Below are 25114 nucleotides of genomic sequence, written 5' to 3'. Positions count from 1 at the left end.
CTGTCCGGGTCGATAACCGGACCAACAATATCCATGTGAGCCGTGGTCGAGAATCAACTCGTCGTTGGGTAAATTCTGCAGTGTACAATATTAGCAGCGATATTCTTTGGGTCTTTCGGTAAAGTCACGTAGATAGGTTCAAATAAAATAACAAAAAAATAACAAAAAAACTACGACGTTTCGATCGCAACACAAGCGTTCGTCATCAAGGAGATTAACAGCTATTCCAAGCAGACACGTTCACACACACAGCTCACAGGCACATCACGAAACACGTTCACACACAAACATCTACAACAGACACAACCACAAAGATACCCCCCGTAGCCTTTAACAGACTACAGTATTGGGGCGAATTCTGTTAGCGAGCACCTATGAAGGACGGCACGGCACCACACGAGGGTGCAGGTGGCTAGGGCCGCCTTTGTCTCCCTAATGAGGATGTTTACGCACAGCACGAAGTGAGGACCGGTTCAAATATTCTCCACAGCCGTGAGCCGTGAGCTCGAACCCAGCTCCATACACACATCCACAATGACAAGAACAAAGATCCCCCGTATAGCCTTAACAGAATTTTGGGGGCAAAGGCTGTTAGCGAGCCCCTAAGAAGGCCAAAACGGCACACGAGGGGGTGGGGTGGCCAACACCACGCTCGGCCGCCTTTGTCTCCCCAGTGGCGATGTTTACACACCGCACCAGGTAGTAATTTGAGGCTGAGTCGACCTATGGAAGGCCCAGGACCGGTTCAGATAATCGTCACTGAGTGTTGGCTGTGAGCTGGAATCGAACCCGTGCCGCCGGGTTCGTAGCGCAGCGTGCTCACCGCTACACCACCGCTCCCCCACAAACATCTACATACACACACACTTACACACACACACACACATCTACATACACACACCTACATACACACACACATCTACACACACACCTACATACACACACACACACCTACATACACACACCTACATACACACACACACATCTACATACGCGCACGCGCGCGCACGCACACACACGGCGCCGTACAAGGGCGCGTTTATCTCATCAGTATGCAAATGAGTGGCTGGAGGCACTCGCTCCCACGAGGGGGGCGGCAGGAGGGGGGGGGCGGTCTGGCTCCGGCCCGGACTCGCATACCACGTGATCCCGCACGCCGTGGGCTCAACGTCGTATTCCGCCAGCCCCCCCCCCCCCCCCACTTATCCATCACCGGCAATGGTGATTAGTTTGTCGCCCGTCGGAATGGAAATTCTGACGAAGGGAATGGTAAATCTGACCGACCAATGCCTGTCACAGATTCACCCGGGATGCTCTCCCTTCCGAGAGGGGGAAGCCACCGGTGCCATGCGCTTTTAAACCAAAATTAAAGACGAATTTATTTAGTTTTTCGTGTTTCGGTTGTCGTGCTTTCCACGCACCTCAGATTCGCACGGTTGGCTACGTACAGTGTGAACTAAGTTCAACATACCAGTTCACCAAAAAAAAATTGCCCCAAAGTTCCCCTTTTCAAAAAAAAGGCAAGCTTGTGTTTTGAGAGGACGCCAGCTGATCCGCAGAGCGGTCAGAACATTTCCTCGAGTGTTTGGTTGTGGTTGGTTGCGATTGCTCACGACGGAACACAATTGTCGGATGGCTGATTGGCAACATTTTGAAAGCATCGTCGTTGTCGTCGTCATCCTACTTGCACTATGGGTTTAGTGAAAGGTGTTTGTTCGTCGTTCTGCGATGGGTTTTACACGCTTTTATTTAACTCACTCTGCCTGTTGTTGTCGTTCTTGTCGTATCCTCAAATATTGTAACTCAATTTTAACCCACTTCCCAATGTGGTATCGACTGCAAACTTGGTATACTTATGTCATACTGATGACAATACTATATTCTATAATGAAAAAAACATATATTTTTAAACATTCTTTTTTATATGTTATGTTTCGGCTTGGGTATAATTGTCCACGCTCCACTGACGTTGGCTGTAAATCACCACGGCCCCTTACCTTGTGGCAAGCTTCGGGGCCACTTCCTGGAGTCGTGGAGTTATTCCATTACTAGTACGGTACATTTGATTAAAGCGTGTTTTAAAAAAATATATTTTTTCAATATCACTTATTTTTAGTCCACAACCAAAAGCTCAGTGCGGGGATGAAGCCCCCCCCCCCCGCGTATTCGTCCACGGTGGTGGCACAGGAACAGAGGCACCACCGCAGGCAGAATGAGTCTAAATGTCTTCTTGGTTCTTTCGGTAAAGTCACGTAGAAGGGAAATAATAAAATAATATAAATAAAACATAATAAAATACAATTCTCGCGACGTTTCGGCCACAACGCAAGCAGCCGTCCTCAGGTGAAGAACAGGTATGTCGGGAAGACAGCGTCTGACCTGTTCTTTACCTGAGGACGGCTGCTTGCGTTGTGGCCGAAACGTCGTGAGAATTATTTTATTATGTTTTATTTTTATTATTTTATTATTTCCCTTCTACGTGACTTTACCGAAAGAACCAAGAAGATGAATCCCTGCAGCCACGAAAGCTTTAAATCGAGATTCTAAATGTTTCACGCGGAGGAACAATCCACGCGTCCGTGCTCCGTGCTTGACAAACTTTCGTCCCGTGCTATTCCGCCGAGAGGCAGACGACGTTGAGCCAAGTGAGGGCCTCTCACCACGGGTCTGTGCACATCCCAGAAGGCGCGCTCCTGGCTCTCCATCACCTTCCTCTCCAGCTTCTCCCTCTTGCGGTCGACCCTGGGCGCCGCGCGAGACATGCGACCACTCGGAATTCGTGGCATTCTCTTCTTAAACCTCGCCGTGATTAGAACAATAATAACAACATCTTCATTGGTTTATACTGGGCTTCGCAGTTCTCGTTCTGGGTGGGACTGGGTTCTGGGTGGGACTGGGTTCTGGGTGGGACTGGGTTCTGGGTGGGACTGGGTTCTGGATGGGACTGGGTTCTGGGTGGGACTAGGATCTGGGTGGGACTGGGTTCTGGATGGGACTGGGTTCTGGGTGGGACTGGGTTCTGGGTGGGACTGGGTTCTGGGTGGGACTAGGATCTGGGTGGGACTGGGTTCTGGATGGGACTGGGTTCTGGGTGGGACTGGGTTCTGGGTAGGACTGGTTTCTGGGTGGGACTAGGATCTGGGTGGGACTGGGTTCTGGATGGGACTGGGTTCTGGGTGGGACTGGGTTCTGGGTGGGACTGGGTTCTGGATGGGACTGGGTTCTGGGTGGGACTAGGATCTGGGTGGGACTAGGATCTGGGTGGGACTGGGATCTGTATGGGACTGGGATCTGGGTGGGACTGGGTTCTGGATGGGACTGGGTTCTGTATGGGACTGGGTTCTGGGTGGGACTGGGTTCTGGGTGGGACTGGGTTCTGGATGGGACTGGGTTCTGGGTGGGACTAGGATCTGGGTGGGACTGGGATCTGTATGGGACTGGGATCTGGGTGGGACTGGGTTCTGGATGGGACTGGGTTCTGTATGGGACTGGGTTCTGGGTGGGACTGGGTTTTGGGTGGGACTGGGATCTGTATGAGACTGGGTTCTGTATGAGACTGGGTTCTGTATGGGACTGGGTTCTGTATGGGACTGGGTTCTGGGTGGGACTGGGTTCTGTATGGGACTGGGTTCTGGGTGGAACTGGGATCTGTATGAGACTGGGTTCTGTATGGGACTGGGTTCTGTATGGGACTGGGTTCTGTATGGGACTGGGTTCTGGGTGGGACTAGGATCTGTATGGGACTGGGTTCTGTATGGGACTGGGTTCTGTATGAGACTGGGTTCTGTATGGGACTGGGTTCTGTATGGGACTGGGTTCTGGGTGGGACTGGGTTCTGGATGGGACTGGGTTCTGTATGGGACTGGGATCTGTATGGGACTGGGTTCTGTATGGGACTGAGTTCTGTATGGGACTGGGTTCTGGATGGGACTGGGTTCTGGGTGGGACTGGGTTCTGTATGAGACTGGGTTCTGTATGGGACTGGGTTCTGGGTGTGACTGGGTTCTGTATGGGACTGAGTTCTGTATGGGACTGGGTTCTGGATGGGACTGGGTTCTGGGTGGGACTGGGTTCTGTATGGGACTGGGTTCTGGGTGTGACTGGGCTCTGTATAGGACTGAGTTCTGTGTGGGACTGGGTTCTGTATGGGACTGGGTTCTATATGGGACTGGGTTCTGGGTGGAACTGGGATCTGTATGAGACTGGGTTCTGTATGGGACTGGGTTCTGTATGGGACTGGGTTCTGTATGGGACTGGGTTCTGGGTGGGACTAGGATCTGGGTGGGACTAGGATCTGTATGGGACTGGGTTCTGTATGGGACTGGGTTCTGTATGAGACTGGGTTCTGTATGGGACTGGGTTCTGTATGGGACTGGGTTCTGGGTGGGACTGGGTTCTGGATGGGACTGGGTTCTGTATGGGACTGGGATCTGTATGGGACTGGGTTCTGTATGGGACTGAGTTCTGTATGGGACTGGGTTCTGGATGGGACTGGGTTCTGGGTGGGACTGGGTTCTGTATGAGACTGGGTTCTGTATGGGACTGGGTTCTGGGTGTGACTGGGTTCTGTATGGGACTGAGTTCTGTATGGGACTGGGTTCTGGATGGGACTGGGTTCTGGGTGGGACTGGGTTCTGTATGGGACTGGGTTCTGTATGGGACTGGGTTCTGGGTGTGACTGGGCTCTGTATGGGACTGAGTTCTGTGTGGGACTGGGTTCTGTATGGGACTGGGTTCTGGGTGGGACTGGGTTCTGTATGGGACTGGGTTCTGTATGGGACTGGGTTCTGGGTGTGACTGGGCTCTGTATGGGACTGAGTTATGTGTGGGACTGGGTTCTGTATGGGACTGGGTTCTATATGGGACTGGGTTCTGTGTGGGACTGGGTTCTGTGTGGGACTGGGTTCTGTATGGGACTGAGTTCTGTGTGGGACTGGGTTCTGGGTGGGACTGGGTTCTGTATGGGACTGGGTTCTGTGTGGGACTGGGTTCTGTATGGGACTGGGTTCTGGATGGGACTGGGTTCTGGATGGGACTGGGTTCTGTATGGGACTGGGTTCTGTATGGGACTGGGTTCTGGGTGTGACTGGGCTCTGTATGGGACTGAGTTCTGTGTGGGACTGGGTTCTGTATGGGACTGAGTTCTGTATGGGACTAGGTTCTGTATGGGACTGGGTTCTGTATGGGACTGGGTTCTGGGTGGGACTGAGTTCTGTATGGGACTGGGTTCTGGGTGGGACTGGGTTCTGTATGGGACTGAGTTCTGTATGGGACTGGGTTCTGGGTGGGACTGGGTTCTGTATGGGACTGGGTTCTGTGTGGGACTGGGTTCTGTATGGGACTGAGTTCTGTATGGGACTGGGTTCTGTATGGGACTGGGTTCTGGGTGGTACTGGGTTCTGTATGGGATTGGGTTCTGTATGGGACTGGGTTCTGGGTGGGATTGGGTTCTGGGTGGGACTGGGTTCTGTATGGGACTGGGTTCTGGGTGGGACTGGGTTCTGTATGGGACTGAGTTCTGTATGGGACTGAGTTCTGTATGGGACTGGGTTCTGTATGGGACTGGGTTCTGGTGCGTGAACTCGCCTGGCCTGCGCCTCCGCCTGCATGAAGATGAACTCCCACTTGCGGTCGAACGCTCTCTGCAGTCGCGCTAGGCTCTCCTGCAGATGGGTTCACATCACCATCATCAACTGTCATCATCATCATCACCACCACCACAATATTGCACCAATTTATTCAGCGTCATCACCATAATCATCATCACTATGATCACTATAGTATGCATGCGAAGGAATGCGCGTGCCCTGTGTTGGACTGGCCCTTCTCCGCAGCACACGCGCTACAAATAAGGACTATCGCCTGAAACGTCGCCTCTTACTCACTTTTCTTTTTAAGGCGGCGCTGTTGAAGAATGCGTTCATTGTTATATTTTTCGCACCACGAGCCAACGCAGTCTCACCAAATGAGTTGCCGTGTGCGTGCAGGTGTGTGCACGCTCACGACCACCAACACCGGTGACACTTATCTCAACCGGTTATGGGCCCTCCCTAGGTCGACTCAGCCTCAAATGAGCACCTGCTGCGGTGTGTAAACATCGCCACTGGGGAGACAAAAGCGGCCGAGAGTGGTGCTGGCCACCCACCCCGTCGTGTGCCGTGCTGGCCTTCATAGGTGCTACTCGCTAGCAGCACTTGCCACAAACGTATTTTATGTCTATGCGGGGGATCTTTATCTTTGTACGTACGCGTGCATTTCGAGATCATTACAGCGGTGTAGCATTTACGCTGGGAATACCAACGTAACGACCCGCATGCAGATGAGATGAGTGTGTGTGGCCATCTGCCAGTCAATCTACAACCGTAATTATCCAGATGCAGTCGTCTTGGCCAGGCGATGGATGCCGCTCACTAACTCAACGGGGATGATACTCTTAGGTTGTTTCGGTCAAGTCACGTAGGTAAAAATAAAATAAAAAATAAAAATAATATAAAAAATAATATAAAAATAATATAAAAAATAATATAAGCAAAATAATTATTTTATTACTTTTATGTCTATTGTTATTTCTAAAATAATTATTTTATTTCTATTAGTAATAGAAGTAAAATAATTATTTTATTACTTTTATGTCTATTGATATTTCTAAAATAATTATTTTATTTCTATTAGTAATAGAAGTAAAATAATTATTTTATTTACTTTATTTCTATTATTAATAGAAAAAAGAAAAACAACTAATTAAATTAATATTTTCCCCTTCTATTTTTTCTATTTTTTTTATTTTATCTCTATTATTATTTATATAATATTTTTTTTTTCATCATTTTTTACCTACGTGACTTTACCCAAAAAACCTAAGAGTATGAATCCTTGCAGTCACGAAAGCTTCAAATCTAGACTCAACGGGGATGACTTGCCCAGTCTGTTCAAGGTTGTGCGGCGGCTCTGTGTGTGTTCTCGATTCAAAAGGCATTTCTTTAGAGCTGCTTTTTTGTGTTTTTAAGGGGCCGTCCATAAATGACGTCACGCGATTTTGGACGATTTCGGACCCCCTCCCCCCTCGTCACACGACGTTGTAAAAAGTCAGACCCCCCTCAAATATGACGTCACAAAGCTCTGCCCCCCCCCCCCCCCAAAAATGAAACATGCTTCAAATCGCTTTCAACTATTGTCATTGTCGTGCGTATTTAATGTGGCGCTGCACTCTGATGTTGTAGGAGAAAACATGTATTAAAAAGTCTATTTAATTAAGTAGAACGTGTTGTCTATATTTATTTAAAGTTGCGCATTTTGATGTATAGTCACATTTCTCACCCCCCCCCCCTCATCACACATCGTCACAAATGTCTGTCCCCCCCCCTAGGTGCGTGATGTCATTTATGGACGGCCCCTTAGTCCGTTGTCCTTCCCCCGCACCTCCGATTAGCACGGTTGGCCTCGTACGGCGCGAAAGAAGTTCAACGTACATACATACCTGGTGGTCGTGTGGTTTAGGTGTCTGTGCGTACGGGTTTGATCCCTGGCCGCGGCTAACATCGGTAGCAGCGGTATCTCACCCTGGCGTGGGCCTCCCCTAGGTGGACTCAGCCTTAAGTGAACACCAGGAGCGGTGCAAGTGACGTGCATCAGCACTGGAGAGACAAAGACGGCCGTGCGCGTGCGACTCACGGCCTCGTAATCCGCGAGTTCCAACCTCGCCTTGTTCTGCATGGTCCTCTTGCACAGATACACGGCTACATCGCGACACGGACACAGACGGAGACACGCAGAGGCACAGAGACGTAGCGACAGGCAGACACGGACACACACGGCATCGACACAGAGACGCATTGGCACAGAGACGCAGACAGAGGCACGCCAAGAGACACAGAGGCACGTGTTGCGTTAATGTGGAATGTGTTGTGTGTGTGTGCGTTATGTACATATATATGTGTGCAGGTGTGTGTGTTTTTATTAATATACTTGCAGTAAATCTGAAACTTGCAAGCGAAAAGCAGACCGCGACGTGATATTCATTGCATCAATCCGTGTGCAATTTGTAAGGGCGCGGTGACACAGACCTATTTCGTTTAAAGGTTATAATCCCTTGTGCATCAAGACGTTCTTTTTACTTTGATATCTCAACAGCGTGACGGAGATCACGTGACGTGAGGGTTCTGCCTTGTGAGTTGACGCCGAGGAGGGGGGAGGAGGCGCCTCGCCCCCCCCATGTGGAGTGACGTCACCCGCTAATTATTATGAATGGAGGGGGATGTCCATTTGGAGGACGTCACCTGCTAATGATTATTAATGAGGGGGGCTGTTCGATGTGGAGTGATGTCACTTGCAAATGATTATTAGTGAGAGGAGGGGGAAATATTCCATATTGGGTGACGTCACCCGCTCATGATTATTAATGAGGGGGCTGGTCGATGTGGAGTGACGTCACGAGCGTTAAGGACAGACATTCCTGGGTGATTATAGGAGGTATATGTGTGTGTGTGCATTATGGGGAGCGGTAGTGTAGCGGTTAGCGCGCTGCGCTACAAACCCGGTACCCGAGTTCGATTCCCGCTCAGGACCAACAAGCGAGTTCTATTCCTCACGTTGTAAGTTTAAATCATAATTATTGTTGAAATAAAGCATATCATTAAATATATATTTATTTGTAGTTCAAGTGGTCTGAGACGTCACGACGTGTAGGAGGGCGCTATGTTAAAACCAGTGGCGGCTCCTGCAAAATCTCTCAGGGGGGGCAAATGTCTGGATGATTGATAAGGATAAGGTCCACCCATGCAAAGGATAAATTAACAGGTTAAGCATGTAAAGGCAACTTCACTTCTTTAAAATTAATGAAAAATAAAGTGACTCTTACAATACATCTCCTTGTTTGTTTCTATACTCACTATTATTACAATCGACTCAGTTTCTTTTATTAAAGATTCCACTAGGTGGCGACAAATAATATTGTTGGATGAAACGTGCTTACGTATGATGACGTAAGCACGTTAGGGCGAGCCCTCCCGGAAGCCATAGAGAATGCATTGCAGCGCCCGCCGTTCGAAAAAAAACATCTTTGAATGTAAGTCTATGGGGCCACTCGGGGCGATCCTCAGCCAGAGTGAAATCGCCCAAAAAGAGGCGGTACTCCACAGAACGTGACATGACGCTGATTGGACTATATCCAGAGGCACAGTAACGGCTGAGATTGGTGGTGCGTCGCCCAATCGCCCTAATGAAGAAACCGCCCCTGGTTAAAACCCCAATAAATGATCATGATGAATTTCTATGAATCGCGTTCATTCGGGAAGCTGCTCTGTGCCTCCAACTCGCTCCGAAGCTCCTCACCATAATCCGTGTTCTCGGGATCCCAGCAGTTGGAAGGCCAGAAATATGGATTCTGCAAGAACGAGTTAGCCACGATTACCACCACCACCACCACATGTCATACCACACGTGTGATCTTCACCACCACCACCACCACATGTCATACCACACGTGTGATCTTCACCACCACCACCACCACATGTCATACCACACGTGTGATCTTCACCACCACCACATGTCACACCACACGTGTGATCTTCACCACCACCACCACCACCACATGTCATACCACACGTGATGATCTTCACCACCACCACCACCACCACATGTCATACCACACGTGTGATCTTCACCACCACCACGACCACCACATGTCATACCACACGTGTGATCTTCACCACCACCACCACCACCACCACCACATGTCATACCACACGTGTGATCTTCACCACCACCACGACCACCACATGTCATACCACACGTGTGATCTTCACCACCACCACCACATGTCATACCACACGTGTGATCTTCACCACCACCACCACCACATGTCATACCACACGTGTGATCTTCACCACCACCACATGTCACACCACACGTGTGATCTTCACCACCACCACCACCACCACATGTCATACCACACGTGATGATCTTCACCACCACCACCACCACCACATGTCATACCACACGTGTGATCTTCACCACCACCACGACCACCACATGTCATACCACACGTGTGATCTTCACCACCACCACCACCACCACCACATGTCATACCACACGTGATGATCTTCACCACCACCACCACCACATGTCATACCACACGTGTGATCTTCACCACCACCACGACCACCACATGTCATACCACACGTGTGATCTTCACCACCACCACCACATGTCATACCACACGTGTGATCTTCACCACCACCACCACCACATGTCATACCACACGTGTGATCTTCACCACCACCACCACCACCACATGTCATACCACATGTGTGATCTTCACCACCACCACCACCACCAACATCATCATCATCATCATCCGTCATGACCAATACACTTCTGGATGAAGGCTCCGTGATGCCAAACATCATCTCACCGCTGAACTGGATGACCCGATCTCGTCGTCGCAACCACCGTTGGTACTGGGCATCCTCTCGGGCCGTGTCCCCCCCCCCCCCTCCTTGTGGCTGTCATTCCGTCAGTGGTCTCACCCATCACTTCTCGTGACGTGTCCTTCTCGAGCCCAATTGTTTACTTTCCTTGTCAGTCGGGCTGCAGCACGCCCGACCTCTATTTGTCTCTCGGTGTAATTCCCAGCATGCACCCCCACCTCTCCACGTTTCTTTGACCTCATGAAATATTCACAGTTCCATGCCACGATGGCGAGGCGTTAACGAGCTCGCCTGCTATGCAGGAGTGCGTGGGTTCGATCCCGACCCTGACTTCTATATTTTTTTAAGTTTGCGTGTCTTTTTCCCCCTGGCCACGTGGATTTTTATCCGGGTCCTGCGGTTTTTCGCTCCACATTTAGAATCATCTATCCACTGCCGTTATACAGTTCCACATTAGTCACTTCGTTGAGCTATCATTCGTGGCCAGGTCGCTTCTAGAAAAGCGCTGCATAGCTCAATGTGCCTTACCTGCTCAAATAAAACATCGCTTACTTTAGTTTATTACAGTTGGAATGGTGTGGCTAAGTGCCCTGGTTTTGCCGTTAGAGCGTTATCGTGTATTATGGCATTTCTTTATTGAATTAAAAGCGTAAAAGTGTGTTAAGGGATTTACAACGAAATCAGTTGGACCAGGCATTTTCACAAGTGCTTTCTATCCCATAGCGTGGCTAAGTGCTCCCGTTGCAAAATGTCAAACGAATATCAAACGTCCAACCGACCACCCTTCGGTGTTTCTTTGCGCCCTTTCATAACATTTGATATTTCTTCTCACTTTCTTTGTCAACCTCCGTGTTTCTCATCCATACGCCATCCTGAGCATCGCTAACGAGACTGACTTTTGGGAGTATTGCTCGTCCAGCACGCGATAGACCGTTGGCCCACGATGATGGCGAGGCCTTCATCCAACTGTGGGCACACCATGGTCGATGACGAGTGTGGGGCGACTTCAATGTGGCTCACGACGACGACGACGATTCGTTTGGCGAGGGGCGGTCACTGCGCGCGGCGCCTTCAAACCCCGGTCTCTCGACCCGGTTCGACTCCCATCCCCGGTCGCTATGTGAGCCACCTCGCGTTTGAAACTCGGTCGTAACAGACAAACTCAGTAGCCCCAGCGAGACTCGCGGGCGAAATGCGTGACGCTAAATGGCTTTTTCCCCCGGCTAATGTGATGCGTTCACTGCCGCATATCCCGAGGCGCTGTTTCGACATTGTAACATTTCCCATTTATGACCGCGGCTGCCTCTCTACTCCATGAACACGGAGGGAGGGGGCTGGTGTGCGCGCGTGTACGCGCGTGTGTTAGGTCTACTCGGCCTGAAATGAGTACCTGGTGCGGTGTGTAAACACCGCCAGTGGGGAGACAAAGGCGGTCGGGCGTGGTGCTGGCCACCCACCCGTACGTGCACCGTGCCGGCCTTCACAGGTGCTCGCTCACAGCACTTGCCTCAAAAACTCTGTTGAGGCTAAACAGGGGGGTCTTTCATCGAGATTTGAAGTTTTCGTGACTGCAGGGATCCATACTCTTTGGTTCTTTCGGTAAAGTCAGGTGGGACAACCACCTGACGATGGACGCTTGTGTTGCGCCCGAAACGTCGTGATTTAATTTATTTTATTTTATACCTACGTGACTTTATTCGAAAGAACCAAAGAGTAGTGGGATCTTTGTCCTGTGCCAGCCAGGCCGCACTGTGTCAAATAGGCTCGCTGGTCCTGGCCAAGATCCGTGCATTGCCCCATGAATGAGCTCGTCCGCAAATCGAGGCTGCGTTGGCTGGGTCACGTAGCCCGCATGCCCAGCCACCGCATGCCCAGCCACCGCATGCCCAGCCACCGCATGCCCAGCCACCGCGTGCCCAGCCATCGCGTGCCCAGCCACCGCATGCCCAGCCACCGCATGCCCAGCCACCGCGTGCCCAGCCACCGCGTGCCCAGCCACCGCATGCCCAGCCACCGCATGCCCAGCCACCGCATGCCCAGCCACCGCGTGCCCAGCCACCGCGTGCCCAGCCACCGCACGCCCAGCCACCGCGTGCCCAGCCACCGCACGCCCAGCCACCGCGTGCCCAGCCACCGCATGCCCAGCCACCGCGTGCCCAGCCACCGCGTGCCCAGCCACCGCATGCCCAAGCAGCTTCTGGTTGGCCGGATAGATGGGGCTTAATGGGCTCGAGAAGAGATGGACTGATGCGCTTAGGGAGGACTTGGAGCTGAGTGGACCTGCCAACAATTTGGCGCCGGCAGTGTCAAGATCGATTCCCGTTCGTGGCAAACATCGGTGGCGCGTGGCATCTGAACCGCTACTGGGCCTCTTCCAGGTCGACTCAGCCGTAAATGAGTACCTGGCGCGGCAAAGGCGGCGTTATGCTGGCCGTGATGGATGTTCGCCAGCAGCATGTGCCCCAACAGTCCGTAAGCTACAAGTGGGTGTGGGGCCGGGGGAGGCCTTTGTATTTGCGTAATAGGTGCTCGCTAACTGCAACTGCTCTCACAGTGTACGTACAGCGACACAAGGGTGGATGCACATGTGCGTGGCCTGGCGTGAAGTTAGTCGCCCCCTTGTCAATCATTCGCGGTCGCAGATGTCTGCGCTTCTTGGTTATTACAACACCCACAATACCCCCCCACAACCCCCCCACAATCCCCCCCACACCCCCCCCCCAACACACACCCCCCCGCCAGTAATGTCTACCCCGGGTTGAGAGGGGGCACCTGGAACCGGTACAAGGCGCCGTCGTCTTTGAGCACCAGCACGTGGTCTGAGATGGGGAAGAAGTAGCCGTGGGCTGCCATCTGCGTGCCCAGGTGCAGCGCCTCCGCTGGGGGATCGAAGGGGGAGGGGGTTGTGTGGGAATAGCGCGGGGGGGGGGGTGAGTGGGGGGTGAGTGGGGGGGGGGGTCTCTCACACTCACAATCAGGGCGGTAGCACCAGCCACACGTGTGCCGTGTGGGTGGGTGCGTGGGGTGCTGGACATCGCACCCACTCGGGTTCGCCTTCATGAGTGCACTTTCTGCAACACTCCGTTAAAGGCTATGGGTGAGAGAGGCTGGTTTGGAGGGAGGGGTGATCGAGTTGATGGGTGAATGATCGGGTGGGTGAGTGAGCGGGTGAGTGGATGAGTGGGTGAATTGTCGGGTGGGTGAGTGAGCGGGTGAGTGGATGAGTGGGTGAATGATCGGGTGGGTGAGCGAGCGGGTGATGGGATGAGTGGGTGAATGATCGGGTGGGTGAGCGAGCGGGTGAGTGGATGAGTGGGTGAATGATCGGGTGGGTGAGCGAGCGGGTGAGTGGATGAGTGGGTGAATGATCGGGTGGGTGAGCGAGCGGGTGAGCAGATGAGTGGGTGAATGATCGGGTGGGTGAGCGAGCGGGCGAGTGGATGAGTGGGTGAATGATCGGGTGAGCGAGCGGGTGAGTGGATGAGTGGGTGAATGATCGGGTGGGTGAGTGAGCGGGTGAGTGGATGAGTGGGTGAATGATCGGGTGGGTGAGCGAGCGGGTGAGTGGATGAGTGGGTGAATGATCGGATGGGTGAGCGAGCGGGTGAGTGGATGAGTGGATGAATGATCGGGTGGGTGAGCGAGCGGGTGAGTGGATGAGTGGGTGAATGATCGGGTAGGTGAGCGAGCGGGTGAGTGGATGAGTGGGTGAATGATCGGGTGGGTGAGCGAGCGGGTGAGTGGATGAGTGGGTGAATGATCGGGTGGGTGAGCGAGTGGGTGAGTGGATGAGTGGGTGAATGATCGGGTGGGTGAGCGAGCGGGTGAGTGGATGAGTGGGTGAATGATCGGGTGGGTGAGCGAGCGGGTGAGTGGATGAGTGGGTGAATGATCGGATGGGTGAGCGAGCGGGTGAGTGGATGAGTGGGTGAATGATCGGATGGGTGAGCGAGCGGGTGAGTGGATGAGTGGGTGAATGATCGGGTGGGTGAGCGAGCGGGTGAGTGGATGAGTGGGTGAATGATCGGGTGGGTGAGCGAGTGGGTGAGTGGATGAGTGGGTGAATTATCGGGTGGGTGAGCGAGCGGGTGAGTGGATGAGTGGGTGAATTATCGGGTGGGTGAGCGAGCGGGTGAGTGGATGAGTGGGTGAATGATCGAGTGGGTGAATGAATGAGCGAGTCGGTGGGTGGAAGAGTGACTGACTTGAGAGCGGTAGAGGATGAGTATGGGAATAAATGAATGAGCGAGTCGGTGTTAAGAGTGAATGTGTGCGTGAGAGTGGGTTTGTTATTCAGCCGGCGAGAGCGTGAGAAGTGATTGACTGTGTGTAGTGCAATGGTTAGCGCACTGCGCTGCGCTACAAACCCGGCGAATCGAGTTCGATTCCCGCTCACGGCCAATACCAGTGACGATTATCTGAATCTGCCCTGGGGCTCCCCTAGGTCGACTCGGTCTCAAATGAGTACCTGGTGCGGTGTGTAAACATCGACACTGGGGAGACAAAGGCGGTCGGCCGTGGGCCTGCATAGGCGCTCGCTAACAACACTTGCCCCAACCGCCTGTTGAGGCTATACGGGGGATCTTTGCGTGCGGCAGTGCTCCGTCTACCTTGGTCCTGGGTGTTGAGGTTCTTCATGAGCCACTGCACAATGTCGGCTCCTGCACGCGGACGGGAAACGAACTTTCATCAGCCTTCACCCCAGGTGACCTACGACCTCAAGGAGCACGTTCAAATCTCCCTTGTGGATTTGTCAACGTGGAACAAGCACAGCAGTGACAGCCCGCAAAGTGGTTGTTCCGTGGCTGCAGGGTTCCTTGCCTTACCTGGAATGTGATCGTTTTTAGTAGCGGGACGCTCTGCTGAGTGAGTTTACACTGAGCGGACCTTTGTCACTCTACCGCTGGATGGGGGAGGGGGCCTCCCCACGTCGTGTTGGTCGTGGGGGTTGTTTGACCATACTTCACCACGCTGGTCATCATCGACGTAGCTTCTAAATCTACTTTGATGCCGCTGCTGCTGCTGCTGCTGCATTGGCCTGTGTGCATTGTGTCGAGTATGAAAACAAAAATCCTGATCACAAAAAACTACTGATGCGTAACGGTGGAGAAATATCGGTAATTCAACATACCCTAATATATATTCAAAAAAGTTTTTCTGGCTGGAGAGAGGGAAGTACGGACGGTCACGTCCAAAGGCCTCGCTCGTTCACGTTGAAGTTTATCTTCTTTTTTGAGAGATTATAACAGGAGATTATAACAAGAGATTATGATAGGAGATTATAATCTCTCAACAAAATAAACCATGCTAATCTTCAAATTTTGACTTTAAACTTTCCTGACTGCAGGCATTCATATTCTTGGTTCTTTTGGGTAAAGTCACGTAGAGAAAAATAAAAATAAATAAAACAAATTACATAAAAAGTTGCTTTTATTATTTAACATTTGTATTATTTTTATTATATGTATTTTTTTTTCTACGTGACTTTACCGAAAGAACAAAGAATACATAATAATCTTAGTTTGTTAGAGATTATAACCTCTCAAAAAAGAAGATAAACTTCAACATCCCTCGACCCACGACTGTGAGTGCTCTCTCCTCCCACAACGCACTCCACCCCGACCCCACACTCCCACGGACTGCAGCATCGTGTCCCTTACCCGTGACCACGCTGGGGATCTTGGTGAGGAAGCTCTTGACGGTGCGGATCGCGACTCCGCCCTCCTCAGCCTGCATCCGACGCACGATCTGCTCCATCTGCACGCCGGTTCAAAAAACAACAAAAAAACAACAACGGCCATCGGCACACGCGGTGGCTATGAGATGTTAACTACCTCGCTTGGTAGGCAGGAGGTCGCGGGTTCGATTCCGACCCCGACGCCTGCTGCTGTGTATTTTGAGTTCGCGATGTCTCTCTCTGCCCGTGGTCGCGTGGAATTTTCCTCCGGGGTCCTCCGGTTGTTTCCTCCACGTTTATTTAGAAATACGTTTAGAAACATCCACACGACGACGAGCCACTTCGTGTGTGGCCAGGTCGCTTCTGAAATAGAGCTAATGAGCTCAGTAGGCCTTACCCAGTGGAATAAAAAAACATAGTTTAGTTTAGTAGATAGCAACAGTCTCAAATCCTCATTATCCACCGTGTCTCTCTACTGGGATTCTCATCGTATGTGCACTGAAGAAGGGCCATTGCTCGAAACGTCGTATTTTTCCTATTAAGGAACTTGTGGGCCATGGGCCAGAGTGGAAACTGCTACCACCTAAAGTAGCAAAGTCGTGGTGCCAATCTATTTACACGGCTAATAGAGGATTATTTCATATGTTAATCATACAATTCACTATTATCATATAATGCACTATTACTGGGCACGTAAAGAGACATGTAAACCTGCGTGAGTCATGCCATCCCAGGTGGAACCGATGAGTGGAATTTATGGGCTTTTTGTTGCATTTTATTACAGGGAAGAGTCGCATCAATGTATCTTCGTAAGTAAGAAGGGCAGCGCATTTAACACACTACGGTATCTGTAAAGACAAAGCACGGCTAACTTCATCGTCTTGCGTACGAACACTCCTCGGTGGAGTTGGACAAACATCCAAATATATGACCACGCAGCTCGAACAATTGTGGATAGTTAGCAGTGTGAGAGAGAGAGAGAGCGAGAGAGTGAGCGAGAGAGTGAGCGAGAGGTGGGGGTTTACATAAAGCAAAGTTATTATTTTGAAAAAAATTACGAAATGATGAACGAAGCAAAGTGCCGACTACACCGAGCATCTTCTTGTTTCCACTGATCGTAAAAAAAAGAGAGAGAGAGCGAGAGAGCAGTCGACGTCTATCTCTGTTACGGGGGGGAGGCGTGGTGGGAGTATAATCAACGCATCTTCTCAAACAAAGCCAGCGCAGTCAATTGATCTCTTTAAAGACACACGGCAAAGCCAGGGTGTGTTACAACACACTTGCGACAGAGATTGCACCATCAAGAAACCTTACTAATTGGCTGTGCCGGCTGGTGGCGGGTTTAATGACACCTTCATATTTACGCGATTTAACCCCCCCCCCCCCCGCCTCCTGCTCTATTATGGATAATATTTGTTCGTGAGAGCCTCCTACGTGTTAAACTCACCATCAACGTATCTCATTAATCACAGCCCCACGTCAACTCGTCTGATTAATGATCAGAGAGAGAGAGACTGTGAAGTTAACTCAGGAGATGTGTTTTTCCTGCGTGTCCGTGACTGCCATTCGCGTGCGGAGATCACGAACTGCGGGCGCTGAGGTCACAATGAAAGCGGACCGCCACGGAATCACCGATCTTGCTGATATTAGCCAATCCAATGAAGGGGGCGGGGGAGGGGCGTGGCGCGTCATTACTCGATCCATGGATCGATTGGTAACGAATTGACGCAGCAATTAACCCGTAAATTGTGATTAAGGGGTTATCAATTTAGTACGTACGCATGGAGGGGGGAGGAGGGGTTAACCCAAACGCGTACGCTTGCGTATGGGGGGTCTACTGACAATGTCCGTACGCATAGGAAATGGGGGGGGGGGGGGGGGTGAAGCCTCGATAATGAATTGTCTACATTGGCCTTCAAATGAGCCACAGTTCAGTGTCTTCAGCTGTCAGACAACAAGTCCTGCCGGGAGAAGTGGGACTGTGGGAGAGGTGTCACTCGTGTGCCACCGTGCCCCCCTGACTGCAGCTCTCACGCAGCTCAGCAACATGAGTGGCCAAGGTACGCAAACTGAATTATTTAATGCAGCCGGCGGTGGACGATCTGTTTGCTTAAACACGATAATATGATTAATCCTTGATCGTTTCTGGTGTGGATCAAATAGATTCGGGGGGAGGGGTCAGGTTTTGACAGATTTTTGCGTTACCTACTCAATGGATGGCCCCAAACTCCGGTGTTTTTGACGCGTGTTTGTTACGGATCGACTGAGCAGAATCGATGCCATTAATCTCGATTCACGATTCACAATTACCATATATGGTGATGTGGGTGGGGTGGGAAAATTTCCGATCTGTGATTTTGTCTGCCGCAGGATTGTATCGCTCTATTCCAGAGCCTCCGTGGCAAGGCATTTGAGACGCCGCGGCGCCTCCACGTGTGGAGGAGTCGTGGAGGCGATTGCCACGGGACTCACGTGGCGTGAGCGGTCGGTCAACTCAGAGGGGTGGATCTCCGGCTCAGGGGTCGTCCACTGCTTTCTGCCAAAGCTTGACAATGAAAAAAACACTCAGTTTAACACGTAGGCTTTCGCGACCAATATTATTCATAATCAACGTTTTTGGTATATCATTACAATAACCCCCCCCCCGCCTCAAATCGTTGCACCTGATGAGTTGATGAGTTAATGATGACGTCACCCTGCTGCTGCTCTATATAAGAACGGGAGACAGAGCAGAGCCTCAGCATTCTGGCGAATTGCCCGATGATGCTGGATGCAATTACCAGCGAAACGTCGTACTCAAAAATTGTAAATGTTGTGGTTTCACGCTTCAACACACCGGTGGGCTAAAGCAGTGAACTATTTGTCTTTTGTCAACGTGACACTTTTTTGCTGATTGGCCGTGTCGGGTGGTGGAGGGTTACGACACATTTATAAATAACGCGATCTAAACCAGGGGCGGTTTCTTCATTAGGGCGATTGGGCGACGCACCACCAATCTCAGCCGTTACTGTGCCTCTGGATATAGTCAAATCAGCGTCATGTCACGTTCTGTGGAGTACCGCCTCTTTTTGGGCGATTTCACTCCGGCTGAGGATCGCCCCGAGTGGTCCCATAGACTTACATTCAAAGATGTTTTTTTTCGAACGGCGGGCGCTGCAATGCATTCTCTATGACTTCCGGGAGGGCTCGCACTAACGTGCTTACGTCATCATACGTAAGCACGTTTCATCCAACAATATTATTTGTCGCCACCTAGTGGAATCTTTAATAAAAGAAACTGAGTGGATTGTATTAATAGTGAGTATAGAAACAAACAAGATGTATTGTAAGAGTCACTTTATTTTTCATTAATATTAAAGAAGTGAAGTTGCCTTTACATGCTTAAGCTGTTAATTTATCCATTGCATGGGTGGACCTTATCCTTATCAATCATCCAGACATTTGCCCCCCCTGAGAGATTTTGCAGGAGCCGCCACTGATCTAAACCCAAAAACGTTGATTATGAAAAAAAACTCAGCCGAAAGCCCCCTTCATATGCGCATCTCCAGTGTTTTGCTTCTCCCACTCCCAGCCCCGCCCACTTCCCCCCCCCCCCCTCCTCTATCTCTCCTCCCTGGCTCCTCCCCCGTCTCTTACCTATATAGCCCCTTGAGAATTGGTTGTTTACCCTTCTCTCTGGCAACAAAACTGACATCTTTTTTACAAGGAGTCATGTTTGCATACACCCGAGACAGCTGTGGACCAATCAACTTCAAGGACAGTGCATATATTATCAGAGTTATGTTTTTTGTTTGCATTATGGCTGCAGGTATTGTGGTCAATGCAAACATGACTCCTTGTAAAAAAGGTGTCAGTTTTGTTGCCAGATAGAAGGGTAAAAAAACAATTATCTTATTTTTTACTGGCAAATGAGGTTCCAATGGTATATCGCCCCTTGTTACAGCAGCTCTTTTGCCCACTTCAGCAATTGTTTCTAGCTGTGGTTGTCCCACCTGATGACGGACGCTTGTGTTGCGCCCGAAACGTCGTGATTTATAATTTAATTTCTATTATTATTTATATCATTTTATTATTTATTTTTATTATTTCCTTTTTACCTACGTGACTTTACCGAAAAAAACCGAAGAGCATGAATCCTTGCAGTCACGAAAGCTTCAAATCTAGAATGAAAAGAAAAATTCCTCGGATCAGGACGCCGCCGCCGATCGAACAAATAGAGTTGAATTGTTGTCATGGCTATTGTCCCCCCCCCCCAGCCTACCACCTGCTCAGGCTACAGGCAGCGTTGCGCTGTGACTTCTCCTCTAAGGGATTCGCGTTCTGCACCTCCGTGGAGAGAGCGAGGAAGCACCTCCACTCCTCCACCTTCTCTGTCTCTCTCTCTCTGTGTGTCTCTCCTCCTCCCCGTGCCCAATCTCGTTTGCCATCCGTCCGTACGTGTGCACGTTGAACTTCTTTCGCGCCCTACGTAGACAACGGTGCTCAGTGGAGCCGTGGGGGAAGGGCAACAGACGAAACACCGAGCAGCAGCACTGAAGCGATGAACTTTCAATCGTAGGTTTGAAAGTTCGCAGCTCCGGTGGCCTCCTCATATCGGAAGGGAGAGCGTTCCAGACGGCCGCAGAAGCGCATCTAAAAGCGCCGCGTGGTGACCGCCGTCCTGCACCCCTCCACTGGAATCAACTTCCCCCGTTCATTCAGCAGTCCCCGTCACCCCCCTGCGGTTCATCTCCTGAAGTTTACCTTTTCTCTCTCTCTCGCACATTCTCATCCTCGCCCCTCCACTCCTTCCCGTCCCTCCCCTAACCCCTTCGTGACCCCTCGATCGTGCTCACTCGTTCCTCAACCCTTTGTACGCCGCTGCTGTCGAAATCGTTCCGTTCTGCTGTCACCGTGTGTTTTTTTGTTTTTGTTTATACGACGTTAATCGCCTTGAGCGAAGGCACTCTGTGTACAAACACTGCACAAGAGAAAACTCGCGAATCCCGCGCGCGTGTGCCCGTGCGTGGATCGATGCGCCGAGACGCTCCGAGCGAGACGCGGGCGCAAGCACTACAGAGAGAAATGAAAAGGTGCCACCACCCCCGATTTAGATCGATCTGTGATGTGGAAGCCTCTGAACCCGAGAGGCTTCAGAAGTCCACTCCGCCCACGAATGCGCAGCAGCAGCAGCAGCGCCCGCCCCCACCACATCGCAGCCACCGTTGCCGTCGTTGTTTCGCTTGAACAACAGCATCGGTGCCGTGACCGATACTTATAATGACCCCTGGGTGCGCGCACGGCCTCCTGTGGAGGGTGGGGCTCGTCGAGTCTGCGTTGTGCCAACGCGCTGCGTGCCCACCGAGAGGGCTCGCGAATCAATCGATGGAACGCTACAGGCGGGACGAAGCGGGGGGTCTCACTCGCACGCCGCCACGGCGCTCGCGGTGCAAGGAAACCCCGCGCGCGCCCGCGACTCTCCGTGAGCCGAGAGCCGCGGTCTGAGTCGCAGTCACCTCGCCACCGCCGCATCGCCACCGTCAACACCTCGCCACCGTCATCACCACCATCACTATAACCCCCCCTTCGCCACCGTCATCACCACCACCATCACTATGGCAATGGCCACACCTCGCTACCGTCATCACCAACCATCACCACACCTCGCGACCGTCATTACAACCACCATCACCACACCTCGCCACCGTCATCACCACCATCACTATGGCAATGGCCACACCTCGTTACCGTCATCACCAACCATCACCACACCTCGCGACCGTCATTACAACCACCATAACCACACCTGGGTACCATCACACCATGCCAGCATCCTGCTCCCTTTCACCGACCAAACCAAAATGCCAAGGGGCCGCATTTGGCGACGGTGCACAAGCAACGATCTAAAACAATTATCACAACGCCAAAGACTGATATCGAGAGATGTATGCAGTACAAGCTAGCCTGACGATTCGGGCAATGACCCTCGTTTGGAGCAGCTGTTGCGAAGACGTTGCCCGGCCGACACGGCGCGATGTGGCCTTCATCATACGGATTGAAAAGTTCGAGCAATTTTAAATGAACCCTGGGGTCAGTCCTCTGTATCCCTTGACGCCCACGTCTTCTTCGGTGCCACCGTAGTTATCAAATGTCTCCCGAACGTCTCCCGCCGTTTCGACTCAATGTTTTTTTCGTTACACGGAGAAAAAAAAATCCCGTGTAGCCAGTTACCCAGCTAGTTTTCGTGCCAACGCCACGCAACCACGAACAGCGGAGCACTATGGAGTCATTGGTGGAGAAAAGCACATCCTGCCAGGAAACTCGAGGCATAGATTACGTCTTGTCATCATCACATGGGTTTGTGGACGTTCACGTCGACGGCGTACTGTCATCTGGCGACCCGGGTTCGACTCCCGCTCATGACCAACATCAGTGACACATCTTAACCAGGCACAGGGCCTCGCCTAGGTCGACTCAGCTTCCGATGAGTACCTGGTGCGGCGTGTAAACATCAGCGTTGCGAAGACAGCAGCGGCCCGGTGTGCTGGTGGCCACCCCTCGTGTGCCGTGGCGTCTCTCATTGGCGCTACTCGCTAACCGCACTTGCCCCAACAGTCGGTTGAGGCTGTAATAGAGGGGATCCTTTGTCTTTGTACGCACGTTTGCGAGATTTCCTGCGCACGTTCCTCCCCGACCGAAGCATTTGAGCAGCATGGGGGCTTCTTTAATGCCCTGGATTTGCCGGTTCGCATTGGCATTAGCACACAGCAGGCGCGCTACACTGGCAGTAATTAGCCTAACCTGTAAGCGTCATTAAGATACGGGAAAGAGGGTGAAATTAATTTCTAAGGACACATTCAAATAACAAAAAATACCATTAGCTTATATTTCTAATATTCAGTTTGGCTTTAAAATCCATAATAAGTTGAAATTTATAATTAAAATCACATTTTGAAAATGACGGCAGGTGCTCGCCACGCCACGGTAGCGAGATGTTAACTACCTCGCCTGGTATACAGGAGGTTGTGGGTTCGATCCCGACCCTGACGCCTGTATATTTGGAGTTTGCGTGTCTCTCTCCTCGTTGTCGCGTTTAGAGCATTTGGCTGCTGTACATTTCCACGTGCATTACCACTCCGTCGAGCCATCATTTGTGGTCAGATCGCTTCTGAAAAAGAGCCATATAGCTGCGGTGGGCCTTATCTGGTAAAATAAAATAAAAACAACGTTTGTCGTTCAGTTTAATTGCTGAGTCGACGAAGATTAAGGGACTGATGGGCGGGATCACGCGGCGATTGTGAATCGGTGCGAGACTCACATGGCGCCGAACGCATTCCGATCTCTGCAATGATATTCCGGGCAACCTTGCGGGCGACATTAATGAAAACGAAAATACGGGGAGGGGGAGACTCGCTTCCAATCGAGAATTCGCCGGCCTACCGGCCTGCCCGGGTAACCTTCATCCTAGCCCGAGTCGACGCGTGCATCGCTCCGCTTTGAAGTGGGGACACAAGGCGGGGGGGGGGCAGGGGGGGAGCAGGGGGGGGGAGAAGGGGGGGAGAAGGGGGGGGAGGGGGGGAGAAGGGTGGGAGGGGGAGGAGAGGGGGGGACAGACAGCTACCTTGTGACTAAATCACCCGGAATGCCCCCCATCTCGTCAGATCTCAGAAGCTCCAAGCAGGTTTGAGCCTGGACAATAATAACAACAACAGTAATAATGTTTCGTTTTATATAACGGCGTCTTTCATGCAAATTCAACCTCACGATCGCCGAGGAGCCATATGGACAAGCTTGAAGGCAGCCAAGCAACAATTGCCCAAGATCTGCAGCCATATACATATTAAGATGTTTCGTCCAATTAATGAGCCTTCTCGTGGCTAGCAGACCTCCGCTTTGGCATTCAACTCCTCAACATATTGCCATTCGCAAGATGATAAGAATGAGCATGTATGCATGCGGGAGGAAAACGGAGCACCCGGAAGAAACTCACGCATGCGAGGGTGAAGCACTTTATCCCACGCGGAAGGGCCAGATTATACGAGTGGACACAGAGCTGTTCCACTTTCTCATGTCAGGGAATGGCACCACGTCGACGGCCACGGGAAGGCAATTTGATCGCATTTGTGCAATCCACCAACCCTCCACAGTGCTGGATTGCAGGCCACGTGCATAGCAGGTGGCTCCGTGCTCAGGGAATAGGTTGCCGATATCGGTGAGCAGCGCAGCAAACTCCACGCATGATGCCGCCACGTGCTATACACGGAAGACACGGCACGAATGTATAACCCCCCTGTGGTTGCCGCGTGCAGACGGGACGCGCTGTAACGCCGAGCAACACTCGGCATCACAGCCTCTCATCCCGGGGACAGATTTGAAACATTTCCTTTTAACGAGTAAAATCCCATGAGGACGATGGCATCACGAAGCTGCCATGCCTCCCTGCTGAGGATGTCTCTGCTCGTCAGTGTCGGCCCATGACATCAACCCCACCACGTGGACAGACGCACACCATCCCCACCACGTGCATCGGAGCCATCACGCCGATCCCACCACGTGTATCGGAGCCATGACATCAACCCATCACGTGGACAGACGCACACCACACCATCCCCATCACGTGGATCGAACCCATCACGCCAAACCGACCACGTGGACAGACGCACACCACACCATCCCCATCACGTGGATCGAACCCATCACGCCAAACCGACCACGTGTACAGACGCACACCACACCATCCCCATCACGTGGATCGAACCCATCACGCCAAACCGACCACGTGGACAGACGCACACCACATCATCCCCATCGCGTGTATCGGACCCATCACGCCGACCCCACCACGTGTATCGGAGCCATGACCCATCACGTGGACAGACGCACGTGCGCCAATGGTCTTCGTCACACGAGGCGTGGACGGCCCCGTGCTCCGACTGTGATCTCACGCGTGCGGGGTTCTCGCAACTGAAATCGACCCGCGAGTTGAGTTGAGACACGGAGCCCGCGCTCTGCGCGCCCCGGGATTCGAGCC

General features: G+C 51.7%; 1 protein-coding gene across 1 annotated transcript in view; it reads right to left on the bottom strand.

The window, feature by feature from the left end:
* LOC144719815 (regulator of G-protein signaling 7-like) overlaps positions 1–25114 on the bottom strand; it is a 60978-nt gene that overhangs the window by 10994 nt on the left and 24870 nt on the right. Inside the window, exons 2-8 of the mRNA XM_078596025.1 lie at positions 16088–16184; positions 15038–15088; positions 13200–13306; positions 9331–9382; positions 7672–7736; positions 5587–5663; positions 2661–2742 (exon numbers count right to left, since the gene is read on the bottom strand). Coding sequence (XP_078452151.1) covers positions 2661–2742; positions 5587–5663; positions 7672–7736; positions 9331–9382; positions 13200–13306; positions 15038–15088; positions 16088–16184 — 531 coding nt within the window. The remainder of the gene's footprint in view (positions 1–2660; positions 2743–5586; positions 5664–7671; positions 7737–9330; positions 9383–13199; positions 13307–15037; positions 15089–16087; positions 16185–25114) is intronic.

This window comes from Lampetra planeri, chromosome 7, assembly GCF_965212315.1.
Source record: "Lampetra planeri chromosome 7, kcLamPlan1.2.h2, whole genome shotgun sequence".
NCBI lineage: Eukaryota > Metazoa > Chordata > Hyperoartia > Petromyzontiformes > Petromyzontidae > Lampetra > Lampetra planeri.
The sequence above is the reverse complement of the archived record's forward strand: the minus strand, read 5'-3'. Positions and strand labels throughout refer to the sequence as shown.